Raw genomic sequence first — 14,534 nt, 5'->3', positions numbered from 1 at the left:
AGAGACTACCAGTATTCTTTAGGTTTGCGTTTCTTAACTGTGGCGGTATTTAGCTTTCTCCTTTTAATTGTGGTCCACTGCCTTTTCTCTCTGCCCTCAGAGATAAACAATCCAGAAATCTCCTTTCCGTGGAGAACTATGGAGCTCGTGCTTTGATTTGACTGCTGCAGCAGCCTCACGCTAATCAGAATCGCAGCAGGCCTCGTTTTATGAGCCTGAAAGAATTAGTGCTCCCAGGGGGCTGAAGTTCCTTACCTGCTGGGGAGCTACAGATTTCTGGTTTGAAGCCTGCCCTCCTTTAAGATCAAGCTACCTTTCCTTCCTTTCTCACATGAAAACCACCACCTCCTTTTGCTTGTGGTCCATGGTGACTGGCATGTTGATTTCTTTCTTTTTTCTCCTCTTTTTCTGAGTGCCGACCAGTGATGATGACAATAGATTCTTATAATTTTTGTATTTATGGAATAGAGTGTTATCATATGAAATTATAATCTATCTCATGGAGGCTAGGAACAGAGTGAAAAATAGCAGGTGGTAACCTACAAACCAAATTGTCTAACGTGAGTTTTCTAAGCAATGTCATATGCTTAGACTTACTGGCACACCTGGTATGTGGAACCAGCAGGGTATATGACTATAGAGGGAAATGACTTTGCACCACTGGGATAGTGGAGTTCAGTAGCAGTGTGGGTTATAAGCCACAAGGTGAGACGTGTAATGTGTATAGTAGAAATTTGTCTCTTATCACCACCAAACAACTTAGCAGGTTGGCAGGAAATGTGGCATTCTCTTCTGTTGATCCTAATAAATCATGTTGCACCTAGCACACTATTAGTGTGTGTAGTTATCATAACATATAAAGAAAAGCTCATTGAGCCTAACACAGATGTCTTGTATTGAGGAAGACAGAATCACGTGGATTACCTTATAGTAATAATCTTTTCTATTTGTTTAGTACTGTTGTTGTTTGCGTTCATTTTTTTTTTTTTTAAGACTTTATTTGAGAGAGAGAGAGCATGCATGAGCCCGGGGGGGGGGAGGGCGAGGGTAGTAGAGGGAGAGGGAGAAACAGACTCCTCACTGATCAGGGAACCCAGTGCAGGGCTCCATCCCAGGACTCTGGGATCATGACCTGAGCTGAAGGCAGACACTCAACGGACTGAGCCACTCATATGCCCCTTGTTTACCAAGCATTCTTTCACTGAACTTTGTACCTTATAGTACAAACTACCAGTTATGAATAAGTTCTAGGAACCCAATGTATAGCAGAGCGACTATAGTTAGCAATACTGTATAATATACTTGAAAGTTGCTAAGAGAGTAGATCTTAAATGTTCTCACTACCAAAAAAAAAAAAAGGTAATTTTACTAGGTGATGGAGGTGTTAGCTAACTAACAAATGTAATCATTTTGCAATATATACATGAGTCAATATCACATTGTATGCAATGGTATATGTCAATTATATCTCAGTGAAGCTGGGGAAAGAATGGTAAAAATACACACACACAGAAGCACCCTTTGAAGTTCACAGAGAAAAGGGCTATAATTTCCATTTCCATTTGAAGATGAGGAAGCGAAGGTTTAGGGAGGTTAATGACGTGCCCAGAGCTGCACCAGTAGTAATCTGAGCTGCTTGGAGACGTTGGGCTCTTTGATTCCTGGTGCAGTGCTGTCTCTTCTCAGCTCTGAAGCCCATTTCAGTAGTGTTTCATTTTATTCCAATTTAATGGAAGGCCGCTGTTAAGAACTCCTCCATGGACTGCAGTGTCAAAGGCAAAACGAGGACCTAACTGTGTGGCAGCCAGAGCCCTGGACCAGAAGTCAGGAAGTGCTGATTGTGTTTTCAGTGCTGCTGCTGGCTTTGTGACTTTGGGTAATACTACCTCTGGCCCTTACTCCACCCGGCTCTTCCGTAAAGTAGGACTTCGGAGTGCAGTAGACCCTTGGATGTTACATATGTAATCTTTTCTGTACGGAGTACTTGTGAGTGACTGTACTCTTTCTTAGACGTGAATTAAAACCATGCAGAGGTTTTGGTGTTGGGGATTGTATCATAACTAGTAAATTGAGCCTAACCCATCTCAGAGTGTCTGTGTTCCCTGTGATTTCTGTATACACAGCAACTTTTGTGAAGTGATAAAACTTTGCATATTAAAAAAATTCTGTAAAAAAAAAAAAAGCCAGCTCCCTTGTGGGAGACTTCAGTTATATATTTATAGAATCACTACGGGTCTGAAGAAATGACCACTTGGAGCTTCATTTTGTGGGAGAAATCATACTGTGGAGCTTTTCATCGGTGAATCCTTGAAAGCTTGTAGAATGTCCGCTATGTGTGCCCTTCTAGGTCTTTTCCAGCTCTGGAATCCCATGTTTCTTTTTTTTCTTTCTCAGCCCAACAGGGGCACAAAACGTCCCCGGGATGATGAAGAGGAAGAGCTGAAAATGCGTCGGAGGCAAGCTGGTCCCCGAGACCGTGGCCGCTATCGGGAAGAGGAAATGACGGTGGTAGAAGAAGCAGACGATGACAAAAAGAGACTGCTGCAGATTATTGACAGAGAGGGCGAGGAGGAAGAGGAGGAGGTAAGGTGGCAGGCTAGGCTGGCCCAGATTCAGTGGCTGTAGACTGTCATTTTAGGTCAAGTCCTTAATTTCTCTGAGCTTTGCAGCTTCATCTGTAAAATAGGGTTAAGAATACTTACTGCACAGTGTTGACGTGAAGGGGAAGTGTGATAATGGAGTTGGAAAGCATTTTCAAATTGTGAAGATCATTATAGGTAGAGTTTTTAAATTATTCTGGATTATGTGTCCTAATCGAGGCCCGAGCACTGAACTGCGGGGCTGTTGCTGTTGACTGAGGAGGGTCAGGGAGGCCTCCCAGACTGGACACATTGAAGGCACTTCCATTTTTTAATGTAGTCAGTAGTCTTTGAAAGAGGAGCAGAATTTTATCAGACTGGTGAAAGAAGGCTTTTTGGTTGAGATGGCATTAGCAAAGCAACAGAGGTGGAGAAGTTCAAGGTGGAGGAGCTAAGAGATTAGGTATTTAGGTGTAACTGAAAAAATACAGTTTTGGAAAAGAGGTGCGTTTTGCTCTTCCTCAGGATGCCTTAATGTGTACTCATTCCTACCTCTGGACCTTTTTACTTCTGTGCCCTTTGTGGAATGCTCTTCCCCTAAGGCTTTGCATGGCGGGGTTCTTTCTTCTCATTCAGGTCTCAGTTCAGATGTTTCCTCCTCAGAGAAGCTTTTCCTGTCTCTGAGGTAGCCCTTTAAGTCATTCTCCTACACTTTGGTCAGTATATTGTCTTCATGGCGCTTACCGTGATCTGAAATCCTGGTTTGTTTATTTTCCTCATTTGCTATCCTCTCCTTCACCTCTTAGGCAACCAGGGACTGGCTCTGTTTCGTTCACAACTGTATCTCTAGCACTCAGTGCAGTGCCTAGCTCTTGGTAGGCCCTTAATAAATATTTATTGAATGAATAAATGAAGCTAAAAAGAGTAGAGGTAAAATACCAGTGATTAAAAATAAAATGACCTTACCTAAGTGTCTTTTTATATCCTTAAGTGTTAACTTGTATGTTATTTCACTCTGGCATTTTGTTCAATATGAATTATGGAAATAGATTCTTAAGAGCCAGCTGTTTTTTGGTTCCCTGAAAGACATGATGCTAAGTTTGGATTTAAAAAATGAAGCTGGAGTGTGAATCTGAGAAAGAAAAAAAAAATGGATTCATATTCCAAAAAGGTCTTTACTGTGTTGTGATAATAACTCTCTCCTCATTAGGATTTGTACCAGTGCTAATTTGGGGGCCTGCCCCTAAAAGGTGGTGACACTTTGGAAATCTGTGGTGGGAGACAGTCCTGAATTTCCTCTCTTGAGGGCAGTAACCCTGCTGGCTTAGACAAACAGTGTGTGTAGCTTATCCTCCCTTCTTCCTTTCCTCTCCGCTCCCCCTTCCTCCCTTTCTCCCTCCCGCCCTCCTCACTAGCTTCGGCTCAATCTGTTAGCCCTGCAGCAGCAGTTAATTGGCAGGTATAATTCCCATGTAGGGCAAGGCTGGTACTGGAGGATTAGGATAGTAGCTGTCATGGGTAAGTGGTTTCTAGCCTGGGAGACAGAAATGTAGTGTGGGACCAGGCCTTCTGTTAAGGGACAAGGGAAAAAGAGATCGCTTTGTAAAAATGACACATGGAAGACTACAAGTCCAGGAGTTATTTTCTCACTGCCACCAAAGTCCCATTTAATGAAAAACAAGTGATGTTTGCCCCTGTAAAGTCACGTGGACTTGTAAAATATTATTGTCCTTTTTGTGCTACATCACCAGCATTCATCTTTCTGAAATCTCCTTCTGGTTTCTGACATTGAGCTATTAGAGATACTGCTGTGGTCGATGACTAAGACGGATAATTCAGTTTTCCCCCAGCGTTGGAGGGAAATTAAAGGAGGGAAGGCCAAACCCTGGAGAGGCTAAGATTTGGGGGATCCTGTGAGAGCTGTACTATTACCATTTTTTTCTATAGAGTGGGCAAAATGTTAGCTAGGGGAAAGAAAAGAAGTGGAGATTGAAGTTGTTTGAAAGTGATTTAACCCTTCCTAAAAATTTAGATTACGTAGTGAAATCCCTGTGGCACATTGGATACATCGATCCTGTTGCTAGTAGAACAATAAGGGTTTACGTTACTGTAGCATCCTTTCATTTGTACAACAGTTTTATGCCCATCTCTATAGGTCATCTCCATGACCTTGAAAGAGACAGGTAATATTTTCCCCCTCTATCTCTCCCTGCCTGCTTGACTTCCTTCAGCACATCTTCCCTGGGAGCTTGCTGTGTGCCAGGCACTGTGGTGGGCACTGGAGTGTCAGCAGTGAACAAGTAGACATGGGCCACCAAAAGGGGTGTTTACCCTGGTTGGGGGTTGGAGAGATTGTCTGGGCTAGATCCTGCCAGACCTTCTTTACATGGGTCATGTGAAGGATTTAGAATTTTATTCTGAATGCCAAGTGGTTGAATTCAAGAAGGACTTGTGAGGTAGAGTCAACTGGACTTGGTGAGGGTTTGAGGATTATATTCAGCAAAGTAATATTGCCATGTGGCTAGTGAGTAGTGAAGCTCGACTCTGAGTCCTGACTGAACCGGGGCACTGAGTTCAGTTTCTGAAATTTCTCTTTAAGCTACAGATAACTGGGCTTGGGGTGGGAGTCCAACAGAGGCCCTCGGGGGCCAGGAGTCATTGATAAAATCTAAGAAATCTGTCATGCCCGAAACGAATTTATAAATAACTCCTACATAAAACCCAATATATGTTGGCTAACTGAACATAAAACAAAACAAAACAAAAAACCCCCAACACATGAACATTGAAATTTAATAAAATAATATCTAACACTTTTGAGTACTTACACAATTATGAGATGATTCAGTGCTTTCCAAAAAGATCTGTTTCTGGTTCTCTTAATAGCAGTCTTTGTATTGCTTTTAGTTGTAAGCTGTGGTCAGTGGCCACAAAAGCTGTGAAGCCAGGAGTTGGGTGTCAGAGAGGCAGAGTGCATCGCAGCACGTGACTGTAACCTTGAAGCAGAGGAGAAAACATTCCTGAAATTTTAGTGTAGATTTTTGGGGGGGAAATGATTCTGTTTACAAAAATTCATTTTATTTACCTATGACACTTTTATTCACAGTGTTTGAAATAAGAGCATTGTATGGTCTGCTAGTTTTTTATGTCTCCCCTGAGTGAGTTTCCTAAATTCTTGATGCTATATTGGGCCTCTCTGATTTCCTTCTCAGCAGCTAGTATAAGGACCCAAAACAGTAATGTGTAAGAAATGCAAAGCTGTGACTGTTGCTATTTAACAAGCATTCTTATGGTATGGGCTGTCCAGAAATAGGCTGTGAGTTGGATTTGGCCTGTGGATTGGAGTTTGCTGACCCCCGGCCGGGGCAGAGGAAAGATTGAGGTCCGCTGTCACTGACTCAGGGTTTGACCTTGAACACGTTCTTTTAAATTCGAGTGTTATCTTACCTGTACAACAAGGAGAAGGATGGGTAAGTATTAAATAATACTACCTAATATTGTTGCTTATTCTGTGCCATACAGTATGCTCAAGAAATATTTGTTGAATGAGCCATCTTTCAAACCTTAAACTGAGCTTCCTGAGCTAGTTGTGAGAAGTGATACAAAGTAGCATGTGATCTAGACCCTTAACCTTCTTTTCAATGGGGGAGATAAGTATGTACTGTATATTTAACCCAGAAAGATGAGTGGCAGAATACCATGTAAGAGCCGGGGAAAACAAGTAGTGATCAGTGAATAAGAAATCCCTTTGGACTGAAATTGTTGCTGTTTGTTCCCTTTATACCAGGAGGAACCACTAGATGAGAGCTCCGTGAAGAAAATGATCCTTACATTTGAGAAAAGATCATACAAAAACCAAGAGTTACGGATCAAGTTTCCAGACAATCCAGAGAAGTAAGGCTCTGTTTTGCTGAAACCTTCTTTCCTCCTACGTGTTGTGCTTGTTGTTTTTATTTTGTTTTTTTGTTTGTTTTGCCTGCTTTGGATTTGTGATTTCTGTCAGGAGTTCCAGGACAACCCACCTGTTTGGGAAATCACTGCAAACACTCAAGGCTCTGAGCCAGTGGTATTTGAGGGCACACAGCAGGATCAGCAAGAGGGAAAGACAGATTAGTCAGACTCTGGAGAAGTTCATGCATAGGCTCCTTGTCTTTTTTCTTCCTGGGATACACACAGACATGTTCCTTTCTCCAACAGTGAAATACGTCAACATGTGTGGTGTTTCTGTCCAGGGAGGCCCATTTGAGTGAGACTAAAGAGTCCAGGATATTTATTGAGGACAAGTTATGTAGGCCTTGTCTGTCAGTAATGACTATCAAAATTCCACTCTCCCAGAAGGAAAGCAGAAGTTAAATGCTCCAGGTGAGCAAAACCCCCTTACCACTTAGGGAACCTTTCAAAAGCCAAGTTCCCAGATGCTAGCCTAGGACTAGAGTCTTCTAAAGATCTGGTCTACTAAGTTAACTCTTTTCTGCATTGTTCTTAAGGCTCAAAGAAAATGGACCATACCTGTCATCAGTGATAGCTTTACTGGTGAGAAAAATGTCCAAGGCTTTGCAGTTAGATATGGGTGTGACTTCCACGTGACCTTGAATAAGTCCTTCTCCGTTCTTAGCCTCAGGTGTCTCATCTGCATGAAGAATACCTCCTTCACAGGTTGTTGTGAAGATTGAGAGAGAATGATGGCAGGTGTTTAGCTCAGTGCCTGGCACACAGTAGGTGCTTATGAAATGACAGTTCATGTGATTTTACCACACCTGCACTTCCATGTGCTGTGAGGTGCTGTCATGAGGAATCTGGTGTCTTCCAGTCCATCCTGATGAGTACTAACATGGAAAGAGCACCTGTATGTGACCAAAAAAAATTAAGGTGTGGAATATATACAGTCTGATTTAGGTGGGGAAAAAATGAATTCTGACTAAAGGAATTTTCGTATTTTAATGTTCTAAATCTCTCTTCCCTCCCTGTCTTTCTGCCTCTTAGGACGTACACTTTTAATGAATCTTAATAGACCCAAAGCCTCTAGGCAATTAAGAGTTGAATTGTACAGTCTTTGTACTCCAGTTTATAGGGTACTAGGGAGACTGACTATAAATGCAGGGTAGAAGGAAATATACTTTAAAAGAGATACAAGCAGAGGGCTGTGGGAGCATAGGGAAAGAAACCATGAATACCAAGTTGGGGGCAAGTTGAGGGCTTCACAGAAGAGGTGGTATTTGAGCTGGGCCTTGAAGAATGATTTTTATTTTAATAGGCAGAAAAGAACCTAGAAAGGTCTGCCAGGCAGTATGATTAGCATGAACAAAGGCACAGAGTCCTCCTGGCAACCTAGTGAGGCCCATGTGATTCAGTATGTCCTCTCTGTGCTATAGGTGAGGAGGTGTAGGGAGAGGAGAGCCTCGTTACTAGACCCAGGCCACAACCCTCTTCAACAGGAGGAGTAGCTTGATCAGAGCTCAGCCTTCCCAACATGAGAGGCCTGTCAGTTTTGTGCTGACCTCTACCATGCAGTAGCACTTGTAAGACTGCACTGTGTCTGTGGATGTATATGTGTGTTTGATCACACAAGTAACACACGAGCAGGCTGTCATTATTAAAAACACCAAGCGTGCATAGGTTAAGTAAAAAATGAAAGTTCTCCTTCACTGTACAGACCCCCTTTCCATTTCACTCTCCAGAGATAGTCTCTGTGAGTTTTCTTTTAGATTGTTTTCTGTTCATACATTTACATATGTAAGCCTTTCCCCTACCTAAATCATACTGTACATATTGTCAACCTTGATGGTTTTACCTACATAACAGGAGATCTTCCCAGGCATGTTTACCTTATGTTTTGTGACTGGTGTGGAGTGTTTCATGGTGTGGAGATACCACAATTTATTTACAGTTTTTTCTTTGGATGGATATTTGGTTATTTTAAATACTGACTTTTGTGAACAATGCTGCAGTGAACCTCCACTTACATGTGTCTTAGTGCACATTATTTCTGTGGGATAGATACCTAAGTGTTAAATTCCCAGTTGAAGAGAATGTATTTTAAACTTTGATAACTCCTGCCAGATTTCACACCCTGGCCTTTTATTCTCCCACCAGGAGGTCTCTTTCCCTAAATTCTTGCCCATGGTGAATGTGATCAGTCTTTAACATCTTTGTCATTTGGTCTATTATTATTTCTTTACTCAGTGGCTTTCCTGCACTAGACTACATGTGCCTTTCAGGAGGTAGACTGTGTCTTGTTTGTTTCTATTTGTAGTACCTAGCACAGTACCTGCCATACTGTAGGTGCTCAGTAAACATGAGGGATCTTACACAGTTGAGGTCATCCTTACTACATTCCCATTGCTTGGAACCTGAGGATACATTATGAGGAAGCTGTGCTAGAGGTTGATAACACTAGAAATTTAAGAACCACAGTACTTCTTGGAATGCTAATATTGCCTTTGTTGGCTTGTAGGTGTACTTCTGTCAGTGTAGAGCACTGAGTTTCTGTGGGTTATATTCACCGTCTACATCTTAGGTACCACAGATGCTCCAGTGTTGCCATTTATAAAGTGGTTCTAAGAAAATATTTTGTTTAAAAAACAAAAAACAAAAAAACAGCAACAATAGTGTTTTCCATCCAGACAAATTTATACACTATTTTAGTTTTTAAGTCACAACATTTGAAAATTGAAATTATGCATAAAGAACATTTTTTTTTCATATCCAAAAGCAGTTAGGAAACTACATTGTGTTTTAACCTTGAGTTCTTGAATTCTTACTGGTGCAGTGTCTTTTATAATTCTCTAGACCAGCGAGGTGCAATTAAGATGAAAATTGCTGAAGCATATTTGAATGAAGCTTTCCGGTTGAGATCAGAAACGTTCAGATTTATTTTCCCATATATGCAATTGTCATTTTGATTGCATACCCAAAAATGCCTCTCTTCATCTGGCTGCATTTCAGATTCAATTGACAATTCTCCTTACACAGCGTCTGCTTTGCACTGCGCGATCATTCTCCCAAACATCCCACCGAGTAGAGTGTGCTCCTTCTCTCGTCCTCTTCATTTTTGTAGGGCTGGAATTCCTTAGGTTAGTGGCTCAGGACCCCTTTATACTCTTAAATTTTTGAGTACCCCAAAGTGCTTATCTTAGGAAATTTTAGAATATACAAGCACACATTTTATTGCCCTCGGGGCAATGATAACACCACGTGTTGTGCAGCCCTCTGGAAAATTCCACTGTACACTCCTGAGAGAATGAGAGTGAAAAAGGCAAATAATGTTTTGGATTTACCATAAAAATAGTTTTAGCCTTATAGACTCCTGAAGGATCTCTGGCTACCTCCTACCCCACCATGGGGTCCCAGGACCACACTTTGAGAATTGCTGATTCATTTGGGTTCAAGAAACCTCATACTTCCTATGCATTGATAGCTGGTTTTATGATTGCAGGAGATCTCATTGGTTTCTCTTGCTTTTCTGGTATTTTTTTACTTCACTGGTCATTTGCTAACATTCACTCTTGTGGTTGAAGGAGAACATCCTGCTGGTCTGAAGCAAATGTACATGGGCAGATGAGCAGAATATTCTCTGTCATACCAGATGGAATTGATGACCCCGCCTGAGCCTGGGTTACTGTTTTAATATGTTGCTCTATTGCTTTTCCATTGACCTCTAACTTGATCCTTTCTTCCAGCTATGCATCAGCTGTTTCTAAAGGTATGTCTAATCCCTAGACAGTCAGTCCTCTACAAATATTGTAGTGTGTGCTTTAAATGAGTAGGCTTATTCTTGGTCAGCCAAAAGAGAAGAACATTTTTTTAGAGCAGAGCTCTAAAGACTTGAAGTTATCTAGATTTATTGAACACCTGCTATGTGCCTGCTGTTGTTAGGCACATTACATTTATTATCTCTTTTAATCCTCGCTATAATTCAGCTAGGAAGTTTAAGGAAGTTGAAGTTTAGAAATAGATTAGTTAATATTCTCTGTCTACATTGTTCAGACTGGGGCCCTGTGCTCTGTGTTCCAGTAACAGTTCTCTTGGGTGACACTGGACATCCTTACAATTAGTTGCATTGAATAAATTGTTTAGATCTGTGCCTTGCTGGAAGCTCCATGAGGACAGTAGCTGGGATTGTTTTGTTATTTGGTATTTCCTCAGTGCCCAGCACAGTGACTGGCGCCTAATATATGTCCCATGAGTGCTTGTTGACACACTACTCTTGGTTACACAGCCTATAAATGTGGCTTGGGGTATGATCCCGGTGAGTCTCATTCCCAAGCCCAGGCATTTCCTACTGTAGCTCATTATTAATGTAACACTGGACCCAGTAGTATTTTTGTGATGTTTCCCTCCTCATAGTTGAATTTTTGCATATTTTGTTGGTTTTGTTTTGATAATTTTATGACTTTCTAAACTTAAAAACATTGGGTTAAAACTGCATAGTTGGAAGAAGAATTTCCAAGTTGGAAGGGACTGAAAGGTGCAGTCCATTCTTCCTTCTCCTTGATCTTTTTTTTTTTTTTATGTCACCCATTATTAATTACCCCCAGTGACAAGGATCTAACTTTACAAAGAAATCTGTTTCATCTTTGGCAGCTCTAACTCATAAGATTTCAACTTGGAATGAAAAAGAATTTCAACACATTTTTATGAGAGGATGTCTAGACTCCTTATAATCTCAGTTGCTTCCCCGAATTGTTTCCTTAGGTTTCTACATAAAGTATGGTTCCTATAACAGATGTCCTAGACCTTAAGGGTCATCTGATCTGCATGCTAACTCTTAAGTTATCTTCTTCTAAGCAGGCTAAAACCACAGCAGCTTTTGTGGCAGCTACTTTCCTCTGCTCCTTGCTTTGGCAGGTGTCTGCTAAATTTCTGTGGTGGACCAGGGAGTGTGGCCCGTGCTGGGCGTCCAGAGATGAAGGAGAATTAGTCTCTGTCCTGGCAGAATTGTCTCAGGTCTGATTTGCATTGCAGTTAAAATGGACTAAAACCATCAACTCCTTTCTGCACATGTGCTCTCACTAAACTGTCTTTCTCACCCATGCATTTGTACCTGACTGTGGTTCAGTGCAGTACTCGGTGTGAATCCTAGGTAATTTTCCTCCTGTTGGATTTGGCCCGTCATTATTGCTTGTCAGGAACTTTTTGAATTGATTCTGTCAGCTGCTGTGTTCACTGTGTTTATAAGCTTTGTGTCATATGACATTTGTTAAGTTTGCCGTTTATATATCTTCACCCAAGTTGTATCAAAAACAGGCTTAATAGGCGCTTGGCTGACTCAGATGGAAGAGCATGTGACTCTTGATCTTCGGGTTGTGAGTTTGAGCTCCACATTGGGTGTAGAGATTACTTAAAAATAAAATCTTTAAAAAACAAAAGACAGGCCTAAGGATGGAGCCCTGTGGGATGCCACCAAGAGGCTTCTCTCCAGGGTGACATTCATTCATTGATTATACCCCAAGGTCCCAGACCTTTTCCTTGCACTCAACATGACTTTGCTTAGACTGTTTATGCCCTTGCCAGTTCTTCCCAGTGAACTGTAAGTCTTTTGTCAGGTTACTCCCTAGTACTCATGTAAGGCAAATAAGCCTTAGAGATTTACTGAGCCTTTCAGGTTCAAAGACTATACAGATCTACTGTCCCAGTACCTGAATTGTACACCAGCCCTCCCAAGTCATGATTCTGATTTGGCTTCCACGCCTTAGGTGATAAGGAACCTAGTGATCTGAAAGGATAATCTATTTGTAAGCATAGAGGAAGAAGCCTTTAAAAAAAAAAAAAAAACTGGTGTGGAGGAGAATCTTGAGAAAAATAATTTTGAAATTAGAATAATAAGCAGGTGAGAATAGATAAGGAAGCATTGGAAAAGAACAAAGGAGTGTTTTGTAATAACAGAGGTAAAATATGCCATGATGATGTGGAAGTGTGGTTGGTCCTGGCTCAGAAATTTGCAAACAAATCCATGAAATGGAGTGAAAAGCCCATAAAAAGATTAGAGTACACATTAAAATTTAGTGTATGATAGAGGTGGTATTTCTTCAGATCTGTGGAAAAAGGATAGATTATGGTTTTGGGACAACTGGCCAAACATTTGCAGAAAATAAAGTTAGATCTTTGCCCCATTTCATATGCTAAAATATATCTCAGAATTACTTACTCCTAAACATTTAAATATGTATAAACACAGAAGTAGTATATCGTAAAATATATTTGATCTTAGCGTAGGAAAAAATCTTACTCAAGGCACATGTAGCATAGAGTTCATAAAGGCTAAGATTTAACTGCTTAGACTTTTAAAAACTTTTATGTTAAAAAGCACAGTGTAAAAATTAAAGGGCAAATATTTTTCGCTGGTTTATTATTTTTTTTACAACATATGGCAGAGATTAATTTCCTTAATATATAGAGTGCTTATAAATCAGTAAATAAGTTGAGCACCCTTATATAAAAATGGTCAAAAAGAAACACAAATAATGGTAAACATTAATAGAATTTTAACATATTATCAGAAATGCAAAATAAAAAATAAATTATATTTCTTATCTCAAATTAGAGGAGATTTTAAATAGATAATACTGGTTTTGAAGAAGGTGGGGAGGAAATAGGCACTCCCGACACGGCTGGGACTTTTCTGGCAGGCTATATAGCAAAATCTCTTAAGTTATGCATTCTTTCTGACTGGGCACCTTCCTGGGAATTTATCCTAACACAGTAATGATGAATACATACATCTTAGTGTCATTTGTTATAAGGGAGAAGATTGGAAAACAGTTGAATGTCTGACAAAGGGGGGACTGGTAAAATAAATTATGATAGATCCACACAAGGAAATACCATGTAGCTTTTTACACTTGATCTTAGCCAAATGGCCGAGAAGCGATCCCCATGTAGCTTTTTAAAATGTGTTATTTAGAATAGAAATTTCAGATAGGCTTAATCTCCTACACCCACTGTGGGACTGATTAGTGGTTTCTTCTTGGAACACTGTGTTGAGAAGGATTCTGAGGTCATGTCTGGGCTCACCATGGAAGGGCACCGGGTTCAATGAGGGATTTTGCCTTGGGAGAAGGAGTGACAGCTGTGTCCAACACTGGCTTTTCCTATTGTAGAAGAATGCTTAATGATAAGAGAAATTGTTCAGCCTATGTTAACAACAATGGCAAAAATTGAATATAGAACTGTATACTGTGTAGGCTACTTTTTTTTTTTTTTTTTTTTGGGCAGGTGGGGGAGGTTAGGAGTTTAGAAAAACTACTTAAATCTACCAGAATATTACCAGTGGTTATTTCTGGTCACTGGATAACGGATGATTTCTGTGTTTTTTTTGTTTTGTTTTTTTGTTTTTGTTTTTGTTTTTGTTTTGAGAGAGAGCAAGAGAACATAAGCAGGCAGAACAGCAGAGGGAGAAGGAGAAGCAAGCTCCCCACTGAGCAGGGAGCCCGATGTGGGGCTCGATCCCAGGACCTTGGGATCATGACCCAAGCCAAAGGCAGTTGCTCAACCAACTGAGCCACCCAGGCACCCCTATTTTTTTTTTTTGAAGTTTGTCTTTTCCCAGTTTTCTACAAAAAGTAGTATTTTATAATTATAAAAAATATATAAATGTTACGATTAAAAATAATAATGGGGAAAAAACAATGGTGAGGATATTGTCTGAAGTACAGGCGAGTTTTAAAGAATAGTCTAAACAGTCTAGATTATTTTCCTTGCAGAATCCAGATTTCTGGAGAGGTGGTCTTTGCCCAGGCCCTCAGCATCTGAATGAGGCATATATGACTTTAAGAGTCCCTGCTTATGTCTTTTCTTTTTTAAAATTAAAGCACCCTGATATAAAATTAAACTGAGGCCATTTGATTAAGCAGGCATCTGTGGATATATAGAGACAAAAGATATAATTTCTGTCTTTAAGAAGCTTACATTCTAAAACGAAGATAAACAAAATAATAACAGTAGCGGCAGGAGAAG

At 40.5% G+C, this 14,534-nt stretch overlaps 1 protein-coding gene across 3 annotated transcripts in view; it reads left to right on the top strand.

Moving 5' to 3' along the window:
- Nucleotides 1-14,534, top strand: part of CTNNBL1 (catenin beta like 1) — a 161,126-nt gene that overhangs the window by 30,205 nt on the left and 116,387 nt on the right. For 2 of the 3 annotated variants that reach the window (XM_080813370.1, XM_080813369.1), the window contains exons 2-3: nt 2,395-2,583; nt 6,367-6,473. In XM_080813370.1, the coding sequence (XP_080669496.1) occupies nt 2,395-2,583; nt 6,367-6,473 (296 nt within the window). Of the gene's footprint in view, nt 1-1,647; nt 1,877-2,394; nt 2,584-6,366; nt 6,474-14,534 lie in introns of those variants that run through there. The other variant, XM_080813371.1, reaches the window with a different exon arrangement.

This window comes from Martes martes (assembly GCF_963455335.1).
Source record: "Martes martes genome assembly, chromosome: 9".
Taxonomy (NCBI): Eukaryota; Metazoa; Chordata; class Mammalia; order Carnivora; family Mustelidae; genus Martes; species Martes martes.
The sequence above is the reverse complement of the archived record's forward strand: the minus strand, read 5'-3'. Positions and strand labels throughout refer to the sequence as shown.